The sequence below is a fragment of the Lolium perenne genome, chromosome 2, assembly GCF_019359855.2.
Source record: "Lolium perenne isolate Kyuss_39 chromosome 2, Kyuss_2.0, whole genome shotgun sequence".
In the NCBI taxonomy this organism is placed as follows: domain Eukaryota; kingdom Viridiplantae; phylum Streptophyta; class Magnoliopsida; order Poales; family Poaceae; genus Lolium; species Lolium perenne.
The window spans coordinates 24,025,341-24,044,743 of record NC_067245.2 but is presented as its reverse complement, the minus strand read 5'-3'; the positions used below and the strand labels follow the sequence as shown (position 1 = coordinate 24,044,743).

The 19,403-nt window shown below is 46.0% G+C and overlaps 2 protein-coding genes across 2 annotated transcripts; both read left to right on the top strand.

The window, feature by feature from the left end:
- Positions 1-7,530: 7,530 nt before the first annotated feature.
- LOC127331489 (acid phosphatase 1) lies at positions 7,531-12,716 on the top strand. Its single transcript, XM_051357669.2, has 2 exons — positions 7,531-8,216; positions 12,440-12,716. The coding sequence occupies exons 1-2, from the start codon at positions 7,648-7,650 to the stop codon at positions 12,618-12,620; spliced, it is 750 nt and encodes a 249-aa protein (XP_051213629.1). The 5' UTR covers positions 7,531-7,647; the 3' UTR covers positions 12,621-12,716.
- A 1,719-nt stretch (positions 12,717-14,435) lies between these two features.
- On the top strand, positions 14,436-18,501 carry LOC127331488 (cytochrome P450 714B1). Its single transcript, XM_051357668.2, has 3 exons — positions 14,436-14,907; positions 17,000-17,844; positions 17,951-18,501. The coding sequence occupies exons 1-3, from the start codon at positions 14,604-14,606 to the stop codon at positions 18,371-18,373; spliced, it is 1,572 nt and encodes a 523-aa protein (XP_051213628.1). The 5' UTR covers positions 14,436-14,603; the 3' UTR covers positions 18,374-18,501.
- Positions 18,502-19,403: the final 902 nt, after the last annotated feature.

The window sequence follows — 19,403 nt, the reverse complement described above, 5'->3', positions numbered from 1 at the left end:
GGATTGGCGGCGGTGGTGTCTCTGGAAGGTTTTCCGTATCGTGGCTCTCGGTACTGGGTTTTTCGCGACGAAGGCTATAAGTAGGCGGCAGGGCAGAGTCGGGGGGCTGATGAGGGGCCCACACCATAGGGCGGTGCGGGCCCCCCTTTGGCCACGCGACCCTATGGTGGTGGTGCCTCGTCGCCCCACTTCGTATCCCCTTCGGTCTTCTGGAAGCTTCGTGGAAAAATAAGACCCTGGGCGTTGATTTCGTCCAATTCCGAGAATATTTCCTTTGTAGGATTTCTGAAACCAAAAACAGCAGAAAACAGCAACGGGCTCTTCGGCATCTCGTCAATAGGTTAGTGTCAGAAAATGCATAATAATTACATAAAGTGTGTATAAAACATGTGAGTATCATCATAAAAGTAGCATGGAACATAAGAAATTATAGATACGTTTGAGACGTATCAAGCAACCCCAAGCTTAGTTCCTACTCGCCCTCGAGTAGGTAAACGATAACAAGGATAATTTCTGAAGTGACATGCTATCATAATCTTGATCAATACTATTGTAAAGCATATGAGATGAATGAAGTGATTCGAAGCAATGGTAAAGATAATGAATAAACAACTGAATCATATAGCAAAGACTTTTCATGAATAGTACTTTCAAGACAAGCATCAATAAGACTTGCATAGGAGTTAACTCATAAAGCAATATATTCTTACTAGAAAGTTTTGAAGCAACACAAAGGAAGATATAAGTTTCAGCGGTTGCTTTCAACTTCAACGTGTTTATCTCATGGATAATTATCAACACAAAGTAATATGATGAATGCAAATAAGCAAGTATGTAAGAATCAATGCACACGGTTGACACAAGTGTTTGCTTCTAAGATAGAAAGAAGTAGGTAAACTGACTCAACATAAAAGTAAAAGAAAGGCCCTTCGCAGAGGGAAGCAGGGATAAAATCATGTGCTAGAGCTTTTCAAGTTTTGAAATCATATAGAGAGCATAAAAGTAAAGTTTTGAGAGGTGTTTGTTGTTGTCAACGAATGGTAGTGGGCACTCTAACCCCCTCATCAAACAGACTTTCAAAGAGCGGCTCCCATGAAGGACGTTATCTCTACCAGCAAGGTATATCATCCCTCTTCTCTTTTGTTTACACATGTACTTTAGTTTAGTTTTTTTTATTTATGGATGACACTCCTCCCAACCTTTTCCTTTCTCAAGCCATGGCTAACAGAATCCTCGGGTGCCTTCCAACAATCTCATACCATGGAGGAGTGTCTATTTGCAAAATTAAGTTGCTTACTGATGAATCAGAGCAAAACATGTGAAGAGAATTATTAATGAAAGTTAATTCATTGGGGGCTGGGAACCCCGCTGCCAGCTCTTTTTGCAAAATTATTGGATAAGCGGATTAAGCCACTAGTCCATTGGTGAAAGTCTGCCCAACAAGATTGAAAGATAAAACACCACATACTTCCTCATGAGCTATAAAACATTGACACAAATAAGAGATAATAACTTTTGAATTGTTTAAAGGTAGCACATGAAGTATTTACTTGGAATGGCAGAAAATACCATGTAGTAGGTAGGTATGGTGGACACAAATGGCATAGTTTTTGGCTCAAGGATTTGGATGCACGAGAAGTATTCCCTCTCAATACAAGGCTTAGACTAGCAAGGTTGTTTGAAGCAAACACAAGTATGAACCGGTACAACAAAACTTACATAAGAACATATTGCAAGCATTATAAGACTCTACACTGTCTTCCTTGTTGTTCAAACCCTCACCATAAAATATCTAGACTTTAGAGAGACCAATCATGCAAACCAAATGTCAACAAGCTCTACATTATTTCTTCATTAATAGGTGCAAAGTACATGATGCAAGAGCTTAAACATGATCTATTTGAGCACAACAATTGCCAAGTATCAAATTATTCAAGACATTATACCAATTAGCACATGCAGCATTTTCTGTTTCCAACCATATAACAATGAACGAAGCAGTTTCAACCTTCGCCATGAACATTAAGAGTAAAGCTAAGAACACATGTGTTCATATGCAACAGCGGAGCGTGTCTCTCTCCCACACAAAGAATGCTAGGATCCGATTTTATTCAAACAAAAACAAAAATAAAAACATAAAGACGCTCCAAGTAAAGCGCATAAGATGTGATGGAATAAAAATATAGTTTCACTAGAGGTGACCTAATAAGTTGTTGGTGAAGAAGGGGATGCCTTGGGCATCCCCAATCTTAGATGCTTGAGTCTTCTTGAAATATGCAGGGATGAACCACGGGGGCATCCCCAAGCTTAGACTTTTCACTCTTCTTGATCATATTGTATCATCCTCCTCTCTTGACCCTTGAAAACTTCCTCCACACCAAACTCAAAACAAACTCATTAGAGGGTTAGTGCATAATCAAAAATTCACATATTCAGAGGTGACATAATCATTCTTAACACTTCCGGACATTGCACAAAGCTACTGAAAGTTAATGGAACAAAGAAATCCATCAAACATAGCAAAACAGGCAATGCGAAACAAAAGGCAAAATCTGTCAAAACATAACAGTCCGTAAAGACGAATTTTTCTGGGGCACTTAACTTGCTCAGATGAAAATGCTCAAATTGAATTAAAGTTGCGTACATATCTGAGGATCACGCACGTAAATTGGCAGATTTATCTGAGTTACCTACAGAGAATCCTACTCAAATTCGTGACAGCAAGAAATCTGTTTCTGCGCAGTAATTCAAATCTAGTATCATCTTTACTATCAAAGACTTTACTTGGCACAACAATACAATAAAATAAAGATAAGGAGAGGTTGCTACAGTAGTAACAACTTCCAAGACTCAAATATAAAATAAAAGTGCAGAAGTAAAATAATGGGTTGTCTCCCATAAGTGCTTTTCTTTAACGTCTTTCAGCTAGGCGCAGAAAGTGTGAATCAAGTATTATCAAGAGATGAAGCATTAACATTCTTACCAGGGGCGTCGGGAGTTTTCTCAACAATACATTATATCTGGTCTATGTAAGTTTCAGAGGCTCCTTTCTTATTACTCTTAGGCTTGCTATTCTCATCAAACAAATTTTCAGGAACAATCCAATCAAAATTATTTTCTAGTGCCTCGCACATTCCTAAGAGCTTGCAAGGTATTGATGTTTTAATCTCCCCCTCACAATTAACTTTAGTAGTGTACTTTAATCTATCTTTTTCAATCTTTTCAAGGGTATTTGCAAAATTGGTATAAAAGTCAAGCATCTTATATTGAATAAAGACTTTCCTAGCTTCTCTTGCTACATCACCAAATTCTTTAAGAAGAGTTTCTAAGACAAAATCTTTCTTTTCTCCTTCTTCCATATCACAGAGTGTAAGAACACATATGTTGCATTACGGGGTTGAGATTAACAAATCTAGCTTCTAACATGTGTACTAAAGAAGCAACAACAATTTCATAAGTAGGAGCAAGTTCTACCAAGTGTCTATCTTCAAAATCCTCAACCGTACTAACATGAGTGAAAAAATCTTCTATATTATCTCTTCCAATGATAGACCCTCGTCCTACCGGTATATCTTTCAGAGTGAACTTAGGAGGAAACATGATGAAATAAAAAAAGGTAAATAAAGTAAATGCAAGTAACTAATTTTTTTTGTGTATTTTTGATATGAGGAAAACAAACAAGACAGTAAATAAAGTAAAACAAGTAACTATTTTTTTTTGTATTTTGATATAAAGAAAGCAAACAAAGCAGTAAATAAAATAAATTAAAGAAAGACAAAAACAAAGTAAAGAGATTGGATGTGGGAGACTCCCCTTGCAGCGTGTCTTGATCTCCCCGGCAACGGCGCCAGAAAAAGAGCTTGTTGACGCGTAAAGCACACGCCCGTTGGGAACCCCAAGAGGAAGGTGTGATGCGTACAACGGCAAGTTTTCCCTCAGTAAGAAACCAAGATTATCGAACCAGTAGGAGTCAAGGAGCACGTGAAGGTTGTTGGTGACTGAGTGTAGTGCGGCGCAACACCAGGGATTCCGACGCCAACGTGGAACCTGCACAACACAATCCAAATACGTTGCCCCAACTTAACAGTGAGGTTGTCAATCTCACCGGCTTGCTGTAAACAAATGATTAAATGTATGGTGTGGAAAATGATGTTTGTATGCGAAGAACAGTAAAGAACAATGTTTGCAGTAGATTGTATTCAGATGTAAAAGAATAGACCGAGGTCCACAGTTCGCTAGTGGTGTCTCTCCAATAAGAAATAGCATGTTGGGTGAATAAATTACAGTTGGGCAATTGACAAATAAAGAGGGAATAACAATGCACATATATATCATGATGAGTAGTGTGAAATTCAATTGGGCATTACGACAAAGTACATAGACCGCTATCCAGCATGCATCTATGCCTAAAAAGTCCACATTCGGGTTAGCATCCGCACCCCTTCCAGTATTAAGTTGCAAACAACAGACAATTGCATTAAGTATTGTGCGTAATGTAATCAACACAAATATCCTTAGACAAAGCATTGATGTTTTATCCCTAGTGGCAACAGCACATCCACAACCTTAGAACTTTCTGTCACTGTCCCAGATTCAATGGAGGCATGAACCCACTATCGAGCATAAATACTCCCTCTTGGAGTTACAAGTATCAACTTGGCCAGAGCCTCTACTAGCAACGGAGAGCATGCAAGATCATAAACAACACATATATGATAGATTGATAATCAACTTGACATAGTATTCCATATTCATCAGATCTTAACAAACACAACATATAGCATTACAAATAGATGATCTTGATCATGATAGGCAGCTCACAAGATCTAACATGATAGCACGATGAGGAGAAGACAACCATCTAGCTACTGCTATGGACCCATAGTCCAGGGGTGAACTACTCACACATCAATCCGGAGGCGATCATGGTGATGAAGAGTCCTCCGGGAGATGATTCCCCTCTCCGGCAGGGTGCCGGAGGCGATCTCCTGAATCCCCCGAGATGGGATTGGCGGCGGCGGCGTCTTTGGAAGGTTTTCCGTATCGTGGCTCTCGGTACTGGGGTTTTCGCGACGAAGGCTATAAGTAGGCGGAAGGGCAGAGTCGGGGGGCTGACGAGGGGCCCACACCATAGGGCGGCGCGGGCCCCCCTTTGGCCGCGCGGTCCTATGGTGGCGGCGCCTCATCGCCCCACTTCGTATCCCCTTCGATCTTCTGGAAGCTTCGTGGAAAAATAAGACCCTGGGCGTTGATTTCGTCCAATTCCGAGAATATTTCCTTTGTAGGATTTCTGAAACCAAAAACAGCAGAAAACAGCAACTGGCTCTTCGGCATCTCGTCAATAGGTTAGTACCGGAAAATGCATAATAAAGACATAAAGTGTGTATAAAACATGTGAGTATCATCATAAAAGTAGCATGAAACATAAGAAATTATAGATACGTTTGAGACGTATCACGCACTAGCTGCCTCGCTGGCCGCATGTTTACCATGGCCTACGTGGATCGACATCAACTAGGGCAAAACATATTTGCCACCCATTAGCGTGCGCTAATACGGTGTGCACGCTAATGGGACGACCTGGGTCGTAGCCCATTTATCGTGATAGTTTTTATTTGGTTTTAGGAACATTCTAGAAGGATTATGTTGGGTTTTTTCGGCTGGTTTGTCGATTCTCTCTTGTTCTTTCTCGGTTTTCCTCGGGTTTTTTTGTTTTCTCTCTCTTTCTTTTCTTTTTCTATTTCTTTCTTTTACCATTGATTTTTTAAAACATTTTTGAAATTTTGAACATTTTTAAAATATGAATATTTTTATTTGTAAGCAAAAAAAAGTTTCAGAAACAAAAAAATTGAATAAAACGTTTTAGAGCAATTTTTAATTTGAACATCTTTATTTCTAAACAAATTGTTTCCTGAATAAAAACTTTTATAACATTTTTTTAAAGAAATTTTTAGTTTGAACATTTTTCCCTAAAAAACCTGAAGTTTTTTAATTTGAAAATTTTTCAAATAAAAAATTAGAAAAAAAAGAAACCTGGAGCAGAGGTTTTACCTGGGCTGGCCCACCAGGTAGCTCTGCGTGCGGTGGATTATCCCGCACGCACTGGAGCGATGCTTAGGTGCTCCCATCAAGGAGCCCGTGGCGTGCGGCTAGTTGGTGTCTCTGGCCCAGAACTTCGTTGCTGGCCAGACAAGGCCTGCTAAGGTATACGACTTCTCCTAATCCCACACTGGCCTCTCTGGAAAAAAAAGTAGCCATGGTCTCCCAGACCGTGAGTTGGCTCATCCTGAAAAACTACTCCTGTCGTTAGAATAGCGTTAATTCCGTGACTTGGCCGCACCCAATTCCTCCAAAGTTTTTGTGGATTTGCTAGCTGCTAGGTATAGCTAAATACTAGCTATCCTCTGTTGCTAAGTCGGGCATCAGAATTCAGAGACCCTCCCTGTGCGCATGCCTCCTTGTCAGGGCAACAGCAGTGTTATTCCTTTTCATCATCGACGCATCCCCAAGTTGCATTGCACGCGTTGATTGCTGACGCCAAGATCATATCACATTCTGCTTGTAGTAGTACATAATCTAGAAGCACGTCCCAGTTCGATCAAGCCGCATAGACCCTGCAAGCTAGAAATGTCTGTCAGTCTATATATGTCTGTCAGTCCGGTACTACCATAGGCGCATTGTCGTAGACAATTGATTAATTAGCAGCTACAATCCACTAATCGGTGCTCCATGCGTCGTGAGCGATCACTAGCGGAGTGGCCTCCGCTGTTCATGTGTAGATCAATCAAATTACTGTTCACCGATCTCGCTTTGCTGAGTGGTAACACTCGTCCAATAAGGCAAATAATAAGCACCGAATCTTTCAGTCTATCCAATATTAATGGATCAGTAACCCCGGTAATGTAATTTTGATTGTGGCGCAGACAAACGTTTCCTGCCTGTAGCCGCCAACGCAGCCAAGATCAGACACCATCATGTGCATTGCGTCCTCGTGTGCTTACGCGGACCACATCACATATCTACATGCTTGAACCACAACTCGTGTGCTTACTCGGATTACACATGTACATCCATGAACCACAAAAGTGCATGCATGAACCAGTCGTTTCGCACAAATCGAAAAGATCAGGCATAAACATGATCACAAGATGCTAGCTTTATCTCCATGTTTCTACTGCCTGCAAGCACCGAAACCGAAGCTCCTTTGATCTGTCCCAAATGTCAATTTGATTTGCAGAAAGTCACCGAAGCTCCTTTGATCTGTCCCAAATGTCAAGTTGATATGCAGAAAGTAACGGCGGGAGTTCCTCATTGGATCCACGTGTAGCGCGGCCGGAGCGGCGGCGGTGCGTGTGAATGGCGCTGAGGTGGATATCCGAAAGCGTCGGCGTATCTGTCAGCTAATTCGCCGCGGTGACCTCGCTTTAACCCACCGCTGCTGGCTTTTCCACCGGGCTCTGTCCACCAAAAGGTGGCATGCACCACGATGTGCATTGCAAGTGCGTCCATAAAATCCATGCACGCCCCTTGACAAAATTGCGTGATCACTGATCAGCTTCTGCTCCTGTCCTCGGTTCACTCTTTGGCCGTGGACTACCTACCTCCATACCAGTCTCCACTGCTCAGGCACTGGCGGTAGCTCTGAATATGCAGCGGCTGGTGGTGCTCCTCGTCGGCTTCCTCCTGGTGCTCCACAAGGCGGCCGACGGGTCGCCGTGGTCGTTCTGGCCGCCGGGCGGCGACCCAGGCGGCTGCCTCAGCTGGCGGGTGATGGTGGAGGCGAACAACGCCAAGAACTGGCGCACGGTGCCGGCGCCGTGCGTCGGCTACGTCTGGGCCTACATGTCCTGGGGCCAGTACGGCCGGGACGTGGGCACCGCCGCGGACGAGATCGCCGCCTACGCCGCGAGCCAGGACCCCGCCGGCGAGGACGGCCTCGACGCCTGGGTCCTCGACGTCGACGACACGTGCCTGTCCAACCTGCCCTACTACCAGGCCAGGCAGTTCGGGCCGTACGACCCGGCGGCGTTCAAGGCGTGGGCGAGCAGAGCGGCGTGCCCGGGGATACCGGCGATGGTCAGGGTGTTCCGGACGCTAAAAGCGGGAGGCTTCAGGGTGTTTCTGCTCTCCGGGAGAGACGAGGAGGCGCTGGGCGCCTGCACGGCCGCCAACCTCGCCGCCGCCGGGTTCGCTGGCTATGACCGACTCATCATGAGGTACGAGCTACGACCCAGCCCAACACAATTTAGAAATGGGGCAGACATAGTACTCACCCACGGCCATACGGCCAGTCCTACTCCTATACACCGACCAGGTCGGTGCCGATGCGGTTGCCGCACACCCTGGTCGGGTATTAGGCCTGGCCCATTTAGCGCTTTTTCGATTTTGCTTTCGCTTTTTTCCCTTATTTTGTTTTTCCGTTTTCCGTTTTATTTTATTTTATTTTCTTTCTGTTTATTTTTTCTTTTGTTCAAATTGGAAAAGTCTATGTTCAAAAAATGTATAAATTCGAAAAACGTTCAAATCTGAGGATTACTAAAATTCGAAAATTGTTCAAATTTTAAAAAAATCAAATATGAAAATCGTTCATATTCAAAATTTGTTCAATTGTTCAAATTCGGAAAAAATTCTAATATGAAAATCGCTCAGATTCGAAAATTGTTCAAATATAAAATTTGTTCAAATTTAGAAATGTTCAAATTCGGAAATTGTTCATAGAAAAAAAATACATTTTTATTCAAATTAAAAAAAATGTTCAAATCTAAAAAATGTTCCGATTTTAAAAATTGATTTGTTTTTAATTTAAAAATATTTAAATTTGACAAATGTTCAGATTAAAAAAAGATTTCTTTTAAAAAGGAAAACAAACAATAGAAAACAAAAAGCAACGAAAAAGAAAAAGAAAAACCGACTTACCTCATGTTGGGTTGCGGCCCAGTTAGTAACCCGCGGCGCGCGGGGTGTGCGGCAACCGCATCGTCACCGACCAGCTCGCTGGATAGCAGCTCCCTGGCCATACACCTCATGGTCGACCCAGCCCAACACAATTGGGCCGACGAATTTTCTCGAGAGATACAATTGGGCCGTAGAAAGTACTTTTTTGCGAAACACAATACACGCTCACATACACGCACGTACACTCACCCATATGAACGCACGCACGCACACCCTACCCCTATGAGCACTTCCGAGAAACTGTGTTCAAGAAACTTCATCGACAGGTCTTGAGATTGACGAAGTCACCAAAGACGCCTTGCTATCGACGGGGACACCGCCTCCCACTGATGAATATTTCGCCTTTAATGAGGCACCAAAGTGTCAAACCTGGAGTTTGAACTCTTGTTGGCTTGGGGTGACATTGTCCTCCTAACCGTAGATAGTACTCACCCACGGCTCATACACCTCAGAACTAAAAAAAGATGTTTTTATAAGAACTATATAAACACGATACCTCTGCACTCCAAAAGAAAAGAAAACAGTAGCTTTGAGCCTTCCACTAGGTCCATGTAAGCATAAAAAAGTCTTAACTTCACCGGTCAAAATAATTGACGCAACAAGAACACTTTACTAAATATAGTATATGGATGTGCCAATTAGTTTAGTCTATGTAAAGTAGGCGAATTACCTTTAGCAATGCTATTTATATACCGCCTATCGTCCAAAATGACGGATGGTGTCTAAAATCGCAACTAACAATTAACAAAGATCTGAATTACAATTCACTGCATTTTATTCAAAGTTTAGGTATTCAGAGTGTTACATCTATTGGGTCACTCATGTGTACGAAAATCAACCAGCAGCAGAAACGAAAAATAGATCGGAAATCCATTTGAGCTCATAGGTGTAGATGCGCCGAAAAAAAACATATTTTAAAATGTCTAAAAATTTCGAAAATAAGTTTAGGGTGCACTTTCACATATTCTATGCATGCACACAAAGTGTCGCAAAAAAATACTATTTTATATGGCCTATGCAAAAAAGACAATTTATTATGATGCTCCAAAAAAGTTTTTTACGAGACATTTGTTTGTCTTTTTTACATATGCCACATGAAATAACTTTTCCCGCAAAAATTTCATGAGGTAACATAGGATGTTCGGATGCACGATGAAAAAATTTATTCGATTTTTTAACATTTTATACTCCCTCCGTTCCTTTCTATAATGCCTATTGTTTTTTCGCTTTTGTTTCAGAATATAAGAGTAAAGCTATGTTTTCTTGCAAAGAACCCCTTCCACCGATCTGTTCCCGTCCAGAAAATCTGGAAACGGATCTGTTCTCGGCCAGAAAATCTGGAAACCAATCTGTTCCCGTCAGAAAATATGGAAACCAGTCTCATTATGGAAAGAATAGCAGGAGAGAGGGAGTACATGACGCGATCGGTTATGGAAACAGGATTATTTTCTGAGATCTGATTTCAGTTTCCTATTTTATCTCTAAGATCGCTAGGGGGTTTTGTGTCAAAACATAGCTTGCGCTAATTTCCGTGCCAAAATACAATAGACACTATAGAAAGGAACGGAAGGAGTAATAAATTTAAATTGTACTTTTCCTAATAGGTGTATCTACATCTATCACATGAAACGCCTTGTCTAAAATACATTGCCTATACATCATTCTAATCTTCTAACAAGCCGCGAGCCATCTTGTTTGTAGATACCATTGTAATCGTTAGGCAGTTGCATCTAAAATCCATATGCTCCTATTTCTCTTCCAGGATAAGATAAATCCACTCTTGGATCCAGTGCCTAACCATATAAATAACCTGTAGAATATTGGCATTTGCATTCCTGATAAAAATTATGTCACAATTTCATATGGCCCATGTTAAAGTACAAATGCTCTTATGAACATGTGCTTTAGTTGTTTTATCGATCCGTTTAACCAGTTCTCAAACATGTTCGTCACATTTGCACGTAGCTGTATGTTAAAGGTAAATTGAATAGTTCTTCAAATAAGACGAGCAAAAGGACAAGAAAAAAATTGTTAATAGACCTGTCAGAATAACTGAACACACATTTTTTTTAGGGAGAATTGGGTATGTACCATTAAAAGGCCCGGCCTTCAGGTTTATACCATCAAAAGATCCATCTTTAGGTCTGTACCTTCGAAAGGTCGCTGTCGTTTTGATTTTTTTCACTTTTGTGATGTCTCCGTTAGAAGATTTACCTAGCTTGAACATGGAGGATGCATCCCAACGAGGAGCAAGAACACGCACTGAGCGCTGGGGAGAAGCAAGGGAATGAGGATTGGGAGGCCGTGCGTCAGGAGGAACACGGCCTCGGTGACGGGGTCGTGCCGCGGATGCACGAAAATCTACGGCAGTCGCCGCGGCCGGATGACCAGACAAAGTGTGACGGCAGCGGTTGGACGTGTAGGCAAGCTCGTAGACCACTCGGGCTAGAGTTTTGGGCGGCCGTCCGGGCCCGTTCGTTCCATGCCTACAGGAGCGGGATTTGGCAGGCATGGCGGCGTGCCATCGAGGAGATCCTCCGTCGGGCTGGGAGGGGGATGCGGTGGTCGCTGTCGGGGAGGGCTATGCGGTGGTCAGACTACCCACAATGGGAGTATCATAGGTAGTATCATGCATTCCATGCATGCAAAATGCTGATGTGGCAGTGCAATTAAGGATGAGAGAGAGTGTACTAGTATCATAGGTAGATACCATATCATAGCACATACTACTAGAAAAAATAATATCAAGTAAATCTTGTACACATATTTGCATTGAGATTCTACAAAACAATTAATATATGGAGACTATGATACTAGTATATGATACCATGCATTGTGGAGATAGTAATATGTAGTAGTATCATACGCATGATACTTCTATATGATACTATGCATTGTGACTAGTCTCAGGGCTTCTCTATGCGTTCAGTTTGAGTTGAAGAGCAGAGCTAGGGAATGCCTTTAGCAGATGGACCTAGGGGTAGAAAGGGAAATTAATAAATCAATTGATTGGCAAAAAGAATGATCTCTCTAACGGAAGCAGACGGAGTGGAAAAATCAATAACGCTGCAAGCTTTCAATGGCATAAGCCTAAAGAAGAATCTTTTGATGGTATAAACCCAAAGACCGGATATTTTGATGGTAGAGACCCAATTTTCCCCATTTCTTACAACCATTCCATTTCCGCATAGCAAGGTGATCTTTGGAGAGAATAACTTTTATAAAGAGTAACCATATAAAGATCTTAATCTCTAGAGGTTATTTTAGTCTTCATATGTCTCGTAGCAAGACCGGTTGTCGATGCATTTGATCTGCATACATAGATCCAAGTATCCCAAACACATCCGAACACATCAGAGCCATCAGTTAACTTGAGCCATCAGTTAACTTGAGCAACATTAAACGTTGCGCCAAACACATCCAAGTATAATTTAGCATATGCGTTTTGTTCACATCGGTATGTGATTTTGTGTGTGTGTTGCAGGAGTGCGGGGTACCGGGGCCAGAGCTCGGTGGTGTTCAAATCATCGGTGCGGCGAAGGTTGATGGAGGAGGAGGGGTACCGGATCCGTGGCAACGTGGGCGACCAGTGGAGCGACTTGCAGGGCGACTGCACCGGAGACCGCCTCTTCAAAGTCCCCAACCCAATGTACTTCGTCCCTTGATGTCGATCGATCCATCATCCAACGTGCATGCGGTGCTACTCGACAAGAAAAATGGTTGATTCAAGTACACATGTTCCATTTGAATAATTACTTGCACGGCAGAGGCTAATACTATATCTCGGTCTCAAATTAGATTTTTTTTCGAAATGTGGGAAATATCGTCCCAGCTTTTGCATCCAAAGGATGCACACGATTTTTTTATTAGATTATTCACGAACCTTACAAGAAACAATACAAAAGATTAATCTCGAAGTAACCTTACTATACCTACAGTGGGATGAAGAGGGTGACAATACACCAACTCACATCATCCAAAACTAAATACCTTCCCAAACCGCCCAATAGCAGATGAGAAGCACATCCAGTCAAGCAGACTCTCAGCGCACGCCAAAACCCACGCCACAGGAGTTGCTTCCGCCGTCTTCCGCGACTCCATCTTCAAGAGAGATTATCGCATTAACCTTGCAAGACCTACCGTCGATGTCACCATGACGCCAGACGGCTCCACCATCCTGCACCTATACATCATCCCGCATCTGTCGTTGATAGCCTGCAACACCATGTCACTGAGACTCAGCGCCAACAATGTGGTAGATGAACACCACTCCACCGAAAACCTCCAACATCCAGCAGCTGCTCCAAAAATGATGCCCCAAGAGGTAGAACGACGCAGAGCGCGCCGCCATCGTCCGATCCGGGAGACCCGGACCTAGGGTATCCCCCGGAGCAGCACAAGTGAGAGACCGCAGACTGCGACGATGATGTCTTCAAGAAGGTAGCGGCGCGACACGTCGCCATCGTCCGCCAACCGAAGTCGGAGCACGGTTTTCACCGGCAGCTGCACATCCCCAACTCGCCGAGTGTAGTGCCAAGACGGGCAAAGATGATGCCTTCGACAAGGAAACGACGTCGACCGACGCCGCCATCATCCGCCAAGACCGAGGTCGAGGCTCAGTTTTCACCGGCCGCCATGACACCCCGGACTAGATCACCATTGCTGAAAACCTGTGTGAGATCCCATGATCCCCCACACAGGGCTACCAGCCTGGCCGACCACCTCCGACGAAGAAGAAGGTCGCCTCCTCCGTCGAACCCGAGGCTGCTGCCCCGGGCGTCCTCGTGCCGCGGGAGAATCCCAAGGTCACCCCCCGCACCGGGCGAGAAAGGGAGGAGATGGCGCAACCCGTCCCCCCACCAGCCACCACCGGTGTGCCATCGACGGGAGGCAGGGGAAGCCGCGGCACATCGCCCACCGTCCAACCGCCGCTCAGACTCCTTCCTCCGACCGCCGCCGCCCAATCATCACACGTGGGAAGGGGTCTACCGCCGCAGCATCGAGGGGATCCCCCAGCCGTCGTCTTCGTCGCGTCAAGAAGGAAGCCCGCCGCCGCAGCCACGCCCCGCTGCCGGGGTCTCAACTTAGATGTCACACGATCAACCTACCATCCAACGTTCATGCGGTGCTAATCGACACAAAAAATGGTTGATCCAAGAACACACATGTTCCATGAGAATAATTACTTGCATGCCAGAGGCTAATATCTCTCTGTCTCAAATTAGATGTCACAAATTAATTTAGATTCGTATTTATCTACACGTTAAAAACATGTCTAGATATATGAGTATATATATATGTATTTAAATAAAATCTGTAATAAATAATTACGGACAGCATTACCGCTCCTTGTCATGTTCTGAATTAATTCCTCGATCGCGGAGACGATCGGCAGCGTGTAAATAAATGATCAATGGCGTGACGGGACTGGCGTGTGCCCCAGGCCGGGCGGCGCGCCGATATATAGCCGATCTCTCCCGTCTTCCAGCTCCAAAGCTAAAGCTGGCGTTTGGACTCTAGCTGCGCCGCTGTGTCACCCACGCCCGCACATCATTATCTCTCCCAACAGATTCACGTTTGTCGCTCGGACAATCTAATCAATCGCAGAAAGGATTAGGCAGAGAGAATTAGTTCGAGGAAGAGTGGACATGGCGGGGACGAGCATGGCGGTGACGGCGGTGGCGAGCCTGTGCTGCGTGGGGCTCTGCAGCCTGGTGCTCTACCTCTACCGCATCCTCTGGCTGGCGCCGGAGAGGATCCGCCGCGAGCTGAGAGCGCAGGGGATCCGCGGGCCGCCGCCGTCCTTCCCGTACGGCAACGTCGCCGACATGAGGCAGGCGGCCGCCGATGTCGCCGCGAAACGGCGTGAAGATGCCGGCGGCGTCACCGGCATCGTGCACGACTATCGCCCCGCCGTGTTTCCCTACTACGAGAAATGGAGAAGCGAGTACGGTGCGTGCAGATATCTATGCTGCCCTCTCTCTTGATCTTCTTGTACATGAATGCATTGATTACGATTGATTCGCTGGTGATCGCGTCTTTGATTTGATCAAGCAGTCGGTATCTCCACTGCATATGTGATTAATTAGTTTCCTTTTTTTCTGCATGCATGTCAGATTCTTCTTGATTGTTTTACGTTCTGCGTTTTTTTTTTTTTTTTTTGCTTCTCTGTCGCCTGAAACTCGCCTAATGTCGCACAACACACAGAAGTATATTACCCTCAAAGAACTGAAAATCCTCCTAAGATGACTTTTTTTTTTGCTTCTCTGTCACCTGACCTGACCTGACCTGACCTGACTCACAATCTAGTTACGCATGAAGCCGCAATCTTGTTTTAAAAGGCGTGCGTCTTTAGCAACCTCATAGAGTTTTTTTTTTCTTTTTTAACAAATACATTATAGAAGGTGGAAAATCCTGTAGAGATACTACTACAACATTGTCTAAAGAAAGGGTGTGCCTACGTCTCAGTTGACTGGGATTTTCTTAAGTCTCAGTCAACTCAGAAAAGTACTACAGTTTAAAGAAAAGTGCAACTCGGTTCAGTTGCACATTTCTGTCAGAAAAGTGCAATTGAACTTTTTTAACAGAAATTTTTGTGACTTAGACTTAAGAAAATCTCAGTTGACTGAGACATAGCAAAACCGCTAAAGAAAACTCTTAAAACAGCAAAGCTATAACTACTGGCCGTGAGCCAGACTAAGCTGTTCTAAATCCTCTCTAATTTTCTCTGCAAGTACACCTGGACCCAATAGAGGAATTTCTATTTTGTTAATATGGAATAAATTGGAGATAGTGATGCATGGTTGAATACTGACGCAAAGATTTAAAACTGTGACTGAGATTAACAAAATATGCAGAGATCGAGTGCAATGCACATGATTTCGTATTTTCTCATGCCCCTACATCATGCACAAGTTACCTTCTTCTTCATTCTCGATATAGCAGTATATATACATTCTCAAAAGAAATAATAGAAGCATATGTCTTCAATCGAACGAAAGGAAAAAAGAAGACAAGTATGCAGCATCTCCACTTGAAACACACGCCGATCATAATATATTCTTGGTGCTTTGTTGATTTACCACTAGTATATAGCTAGCTAAAGGCAATAATTGAGACGAATCGCAAGAAGCATTTGTTGGATAATCAAGCAGCGTGTGCTTTCTGCCTGCACAGAAATAGTAATATTATCTAAAGATGAAACAATAATTGAGTAGGATTGCCGACTGTTGTAGCTAAGTATATGCTTCATGTGTGTAGAGGAATAGTAAACCATGTTCGATCCATAGGAATGGGATATCTAACTGAATTCAGTACCATTTCCTAGCTAATTATACACATCAACTAAGTAATTAACTAGTCAGTTTGTCCCTTTTTTTATTGCATCTCTTTTCTGTTTATGAATCATATTATATATCCAAAATGATCGATGCTTCGTAAAGTAAATCCATGCATATTTTGTTCGATTGGAGGTCCATGATTGCCCCAAGCTTTACAGATAGAAATGCATACATATTCAGAGTAGTGTTGGGTCAGAGAACAATTGCCGCGTCTCGATCGGATGTTGCCATGTCGATCTATAGTGTTGCGTGGGACATCAGATGATCAGATCGAGATCCTCAAGTCAAGTGTGATCATCTTCGTTTGATGGCGCCGAATTCAGAAGCCTTCTGTCGATTTCTCTGAATAATCGATCAGGTCCAGTCAGCCACCCACGAGGGCGTGGCGACACCTGGCTGCGCCAGAAGCCTCACCGATACACGTAGATGTCACCGTCGCGTGCTGGCTGTGATCCTCCAAATCCGCCAGGCGACAAGGAGCTCGCTGCATGCTGCTGTCCATCCATGTCGTCGTCTCGCGCCAAAGCGAAAAGCGAGAGGCACAGGAGTTGCACCTTTCGCCGCCCTCCCTTGTCCTCACGCCACAAAGTCGGCCGGTCCTACTGCACGAGGGAAGGTTCCAGACCGGATCGATCCAAGCGTCGATCACGGATGGTCGCGTGTCCCGTCGCCGAACCTCTGATCGGTTTTGCCATGTCGTGTAGGCCCGGTGTTCAGCTACTCCGTGGGCAACATGGTGTTCCTGCACGCCACCGACCCGGCCGTCGTCCGCGACGTCTGCCTCTGCGTCTCGCCGGACGACCTCGGCAAGAGCTCCTACATGAAGACCACGCACCGCCCCCTCTTTGGAGACGGCATCCTCAAGTCCAACGGCGACGCCTGGGCGCGCCAGCGGAAGCTCATCGCCCCCGAGTTCTTCCACGACAAGGTCAAGGGCATGGTAGACCTCATGGTGGGCTCGGCGCAGGCGCTGGTGCGGGCGTGGGAGGACCGGGTGGCCGGGAGCGACGGCGGCGTCCTGGACCTCAACGTCGACGACGACCTCAGGGCCTACTCGGCCGACGTGATCTCCAGGACCTGCTTCGGGAGCAGCTACGTCAGGGGCAAGAAGATCTTCGCCATGATCAGGGAGCTGCAGAAGACCGTCACCAAGCCCAACCTGCTCGCCGAGATGACCGGGCTCAGCTTCCTGCCCACCACCAGCAACCGCGCCGCCTGGAGGCTCAACCGCCGGGTGCGGAGCCTCATACTGGACGTCGTCAAGGAGAGCGGCGGCAGAGACGAGGATGATGGGCCGAACCTGCTGACGGCGATGCTCCGGAGCGCTGAGGCCGAGGCGGGCAGCGTCGCCGCGGCGGAGGACTTCGTCGTCGATAACTGCAAGAGCATTTACTTCGCGGGGTACGAGACCACGGCCGTGACGGCGGCGTGGTGCCTCATGCTCCTGGCGCTGCACCCGGACTGGCAGCGACGGGTGCGCGACGAGGCGCGGGAGGCGCTCGCCGGCGGCACGGCGCCGGACTCCCTCTCGCTCCAGAAGATGAAACAGGTACAAGTGCAACGCACATGCACGATGGGACAGACATGCATCGTCGAGCTTTCTTGTGTACACCTCTTCTCTCTCTGATCGTTTCCGACTGTTTGCTTGTTTGCAGCTGACGATGGTGATCCAGGAGACGCTGCGGCTGTACCCGGCGGGCTCGGTGGTGTCGCGGCAGGCGCTGCGGGAGGTCACCCTCGGCGGCGTGCGCGTCCCCGAGGGCGTCAACATCTACGTGCCGGTGTCAACGGTGCACCTGGACGAGGAGCTCTGGGGCCCCGGTGCGCGTGAGTTCGACCCGGAGCGCTTCGCGGCGCGGCCGCAGCTGCACTCGTACCTGCCGTTCGGCGCCGGGGCGCGCACCTGCCTCGGCCAGGGCTTCGCCATGGCCGAGCTCAAGGTGCTGCTCTCGCTCGTGATCTCCAGGTTCGAGGTGGCTCTGTCGCCCGCCTACCGCCACTCGCCGGCGCTCAAGCTCGTCGTCGAGCCGGAGCACGGCGTGCGGGTCGTGCTGAAGAGCGTGCGCGCGGCACCATGAGGGCGCGTCTTAGGTGTACCGGAAGTTGTTGGGCTGCATGTAGTTGTTTGTGTTCTTGGGCTCTTGGCCCAGCATAGATTGAAGAAAATTATACCTTAGGGAAAAAGTTGAAACAGTTCGCTGACAAATATATGTGGTAAAATAATGACTGAATGAAATTTAAATTTGCTAGCCTTATATAGGGAAAAAGATATCTACTTGTGTGGTAGAAGAATTACAATGGGAAATGGTTGTAGAACAAGTTTCTGGGGTGATGCTTGGTGTGGCCATTCCCCCTTAAAGATAAATTCCCTAATGTTGTGTTTGGATGCACTGAATTGGGCTTGGTATTGGGGAATCTGGAATTGAGGGCCCAATTCCGCTGTTTGGATGTGCTATGTATTGGATTATGGAATCATGGCCCAATTCCGCGCGTACCCCCCCCCCCCCCCCGCGGGGCAACTTAACACCGCGCTCAATTCAGAGGTCCAGAGCTCCGTATTCGCTCTGAATCGCTCACCCGAAAACACACCTGCGAGGCTGCGACTCGCTCACCTTCTGTCGTCGCCCTCGCCGGTGAAGGCCTCGCAGCGGCGCCGCCAGGTAAGCTTCGCCGCCTGCCCTATCCCCTCCTCCCACTCCGCCCGCCTTCCTCTTCCCCTGCCCTTCCTCTTCCCCTTCCTCCCCTTCGCCCTGGCTGCCTCCTCCCCGCCCAATCCAAACCCTAACTCTGTGTGTGCCGGCGGGATGTGGTAGAGCGGCGGTGGGAAGGGGTCGAGCGGCGAGAGGTGGGGAACCGGTGGCCTCCCATCTCATCTGTGTGTGCCAGCAGCCGGAAGTGGTGGTCGACCGGTGGCATCTCCTTCCCATTGGTGGTCGACCGGCGGCATCCCCTGCCCATTGGTGAACCGGCGGCCTCCCATTGATGATTTTTTTTTTGGATTTTGTTTTTGCAGAAATTGAGGAGAAGTAGTACTGAGACATAGAAAGTTAGAAATTCATCCTTACCTTGGGCATATGTAAACTTGGGCATATTTCGTATTCTCTTGTA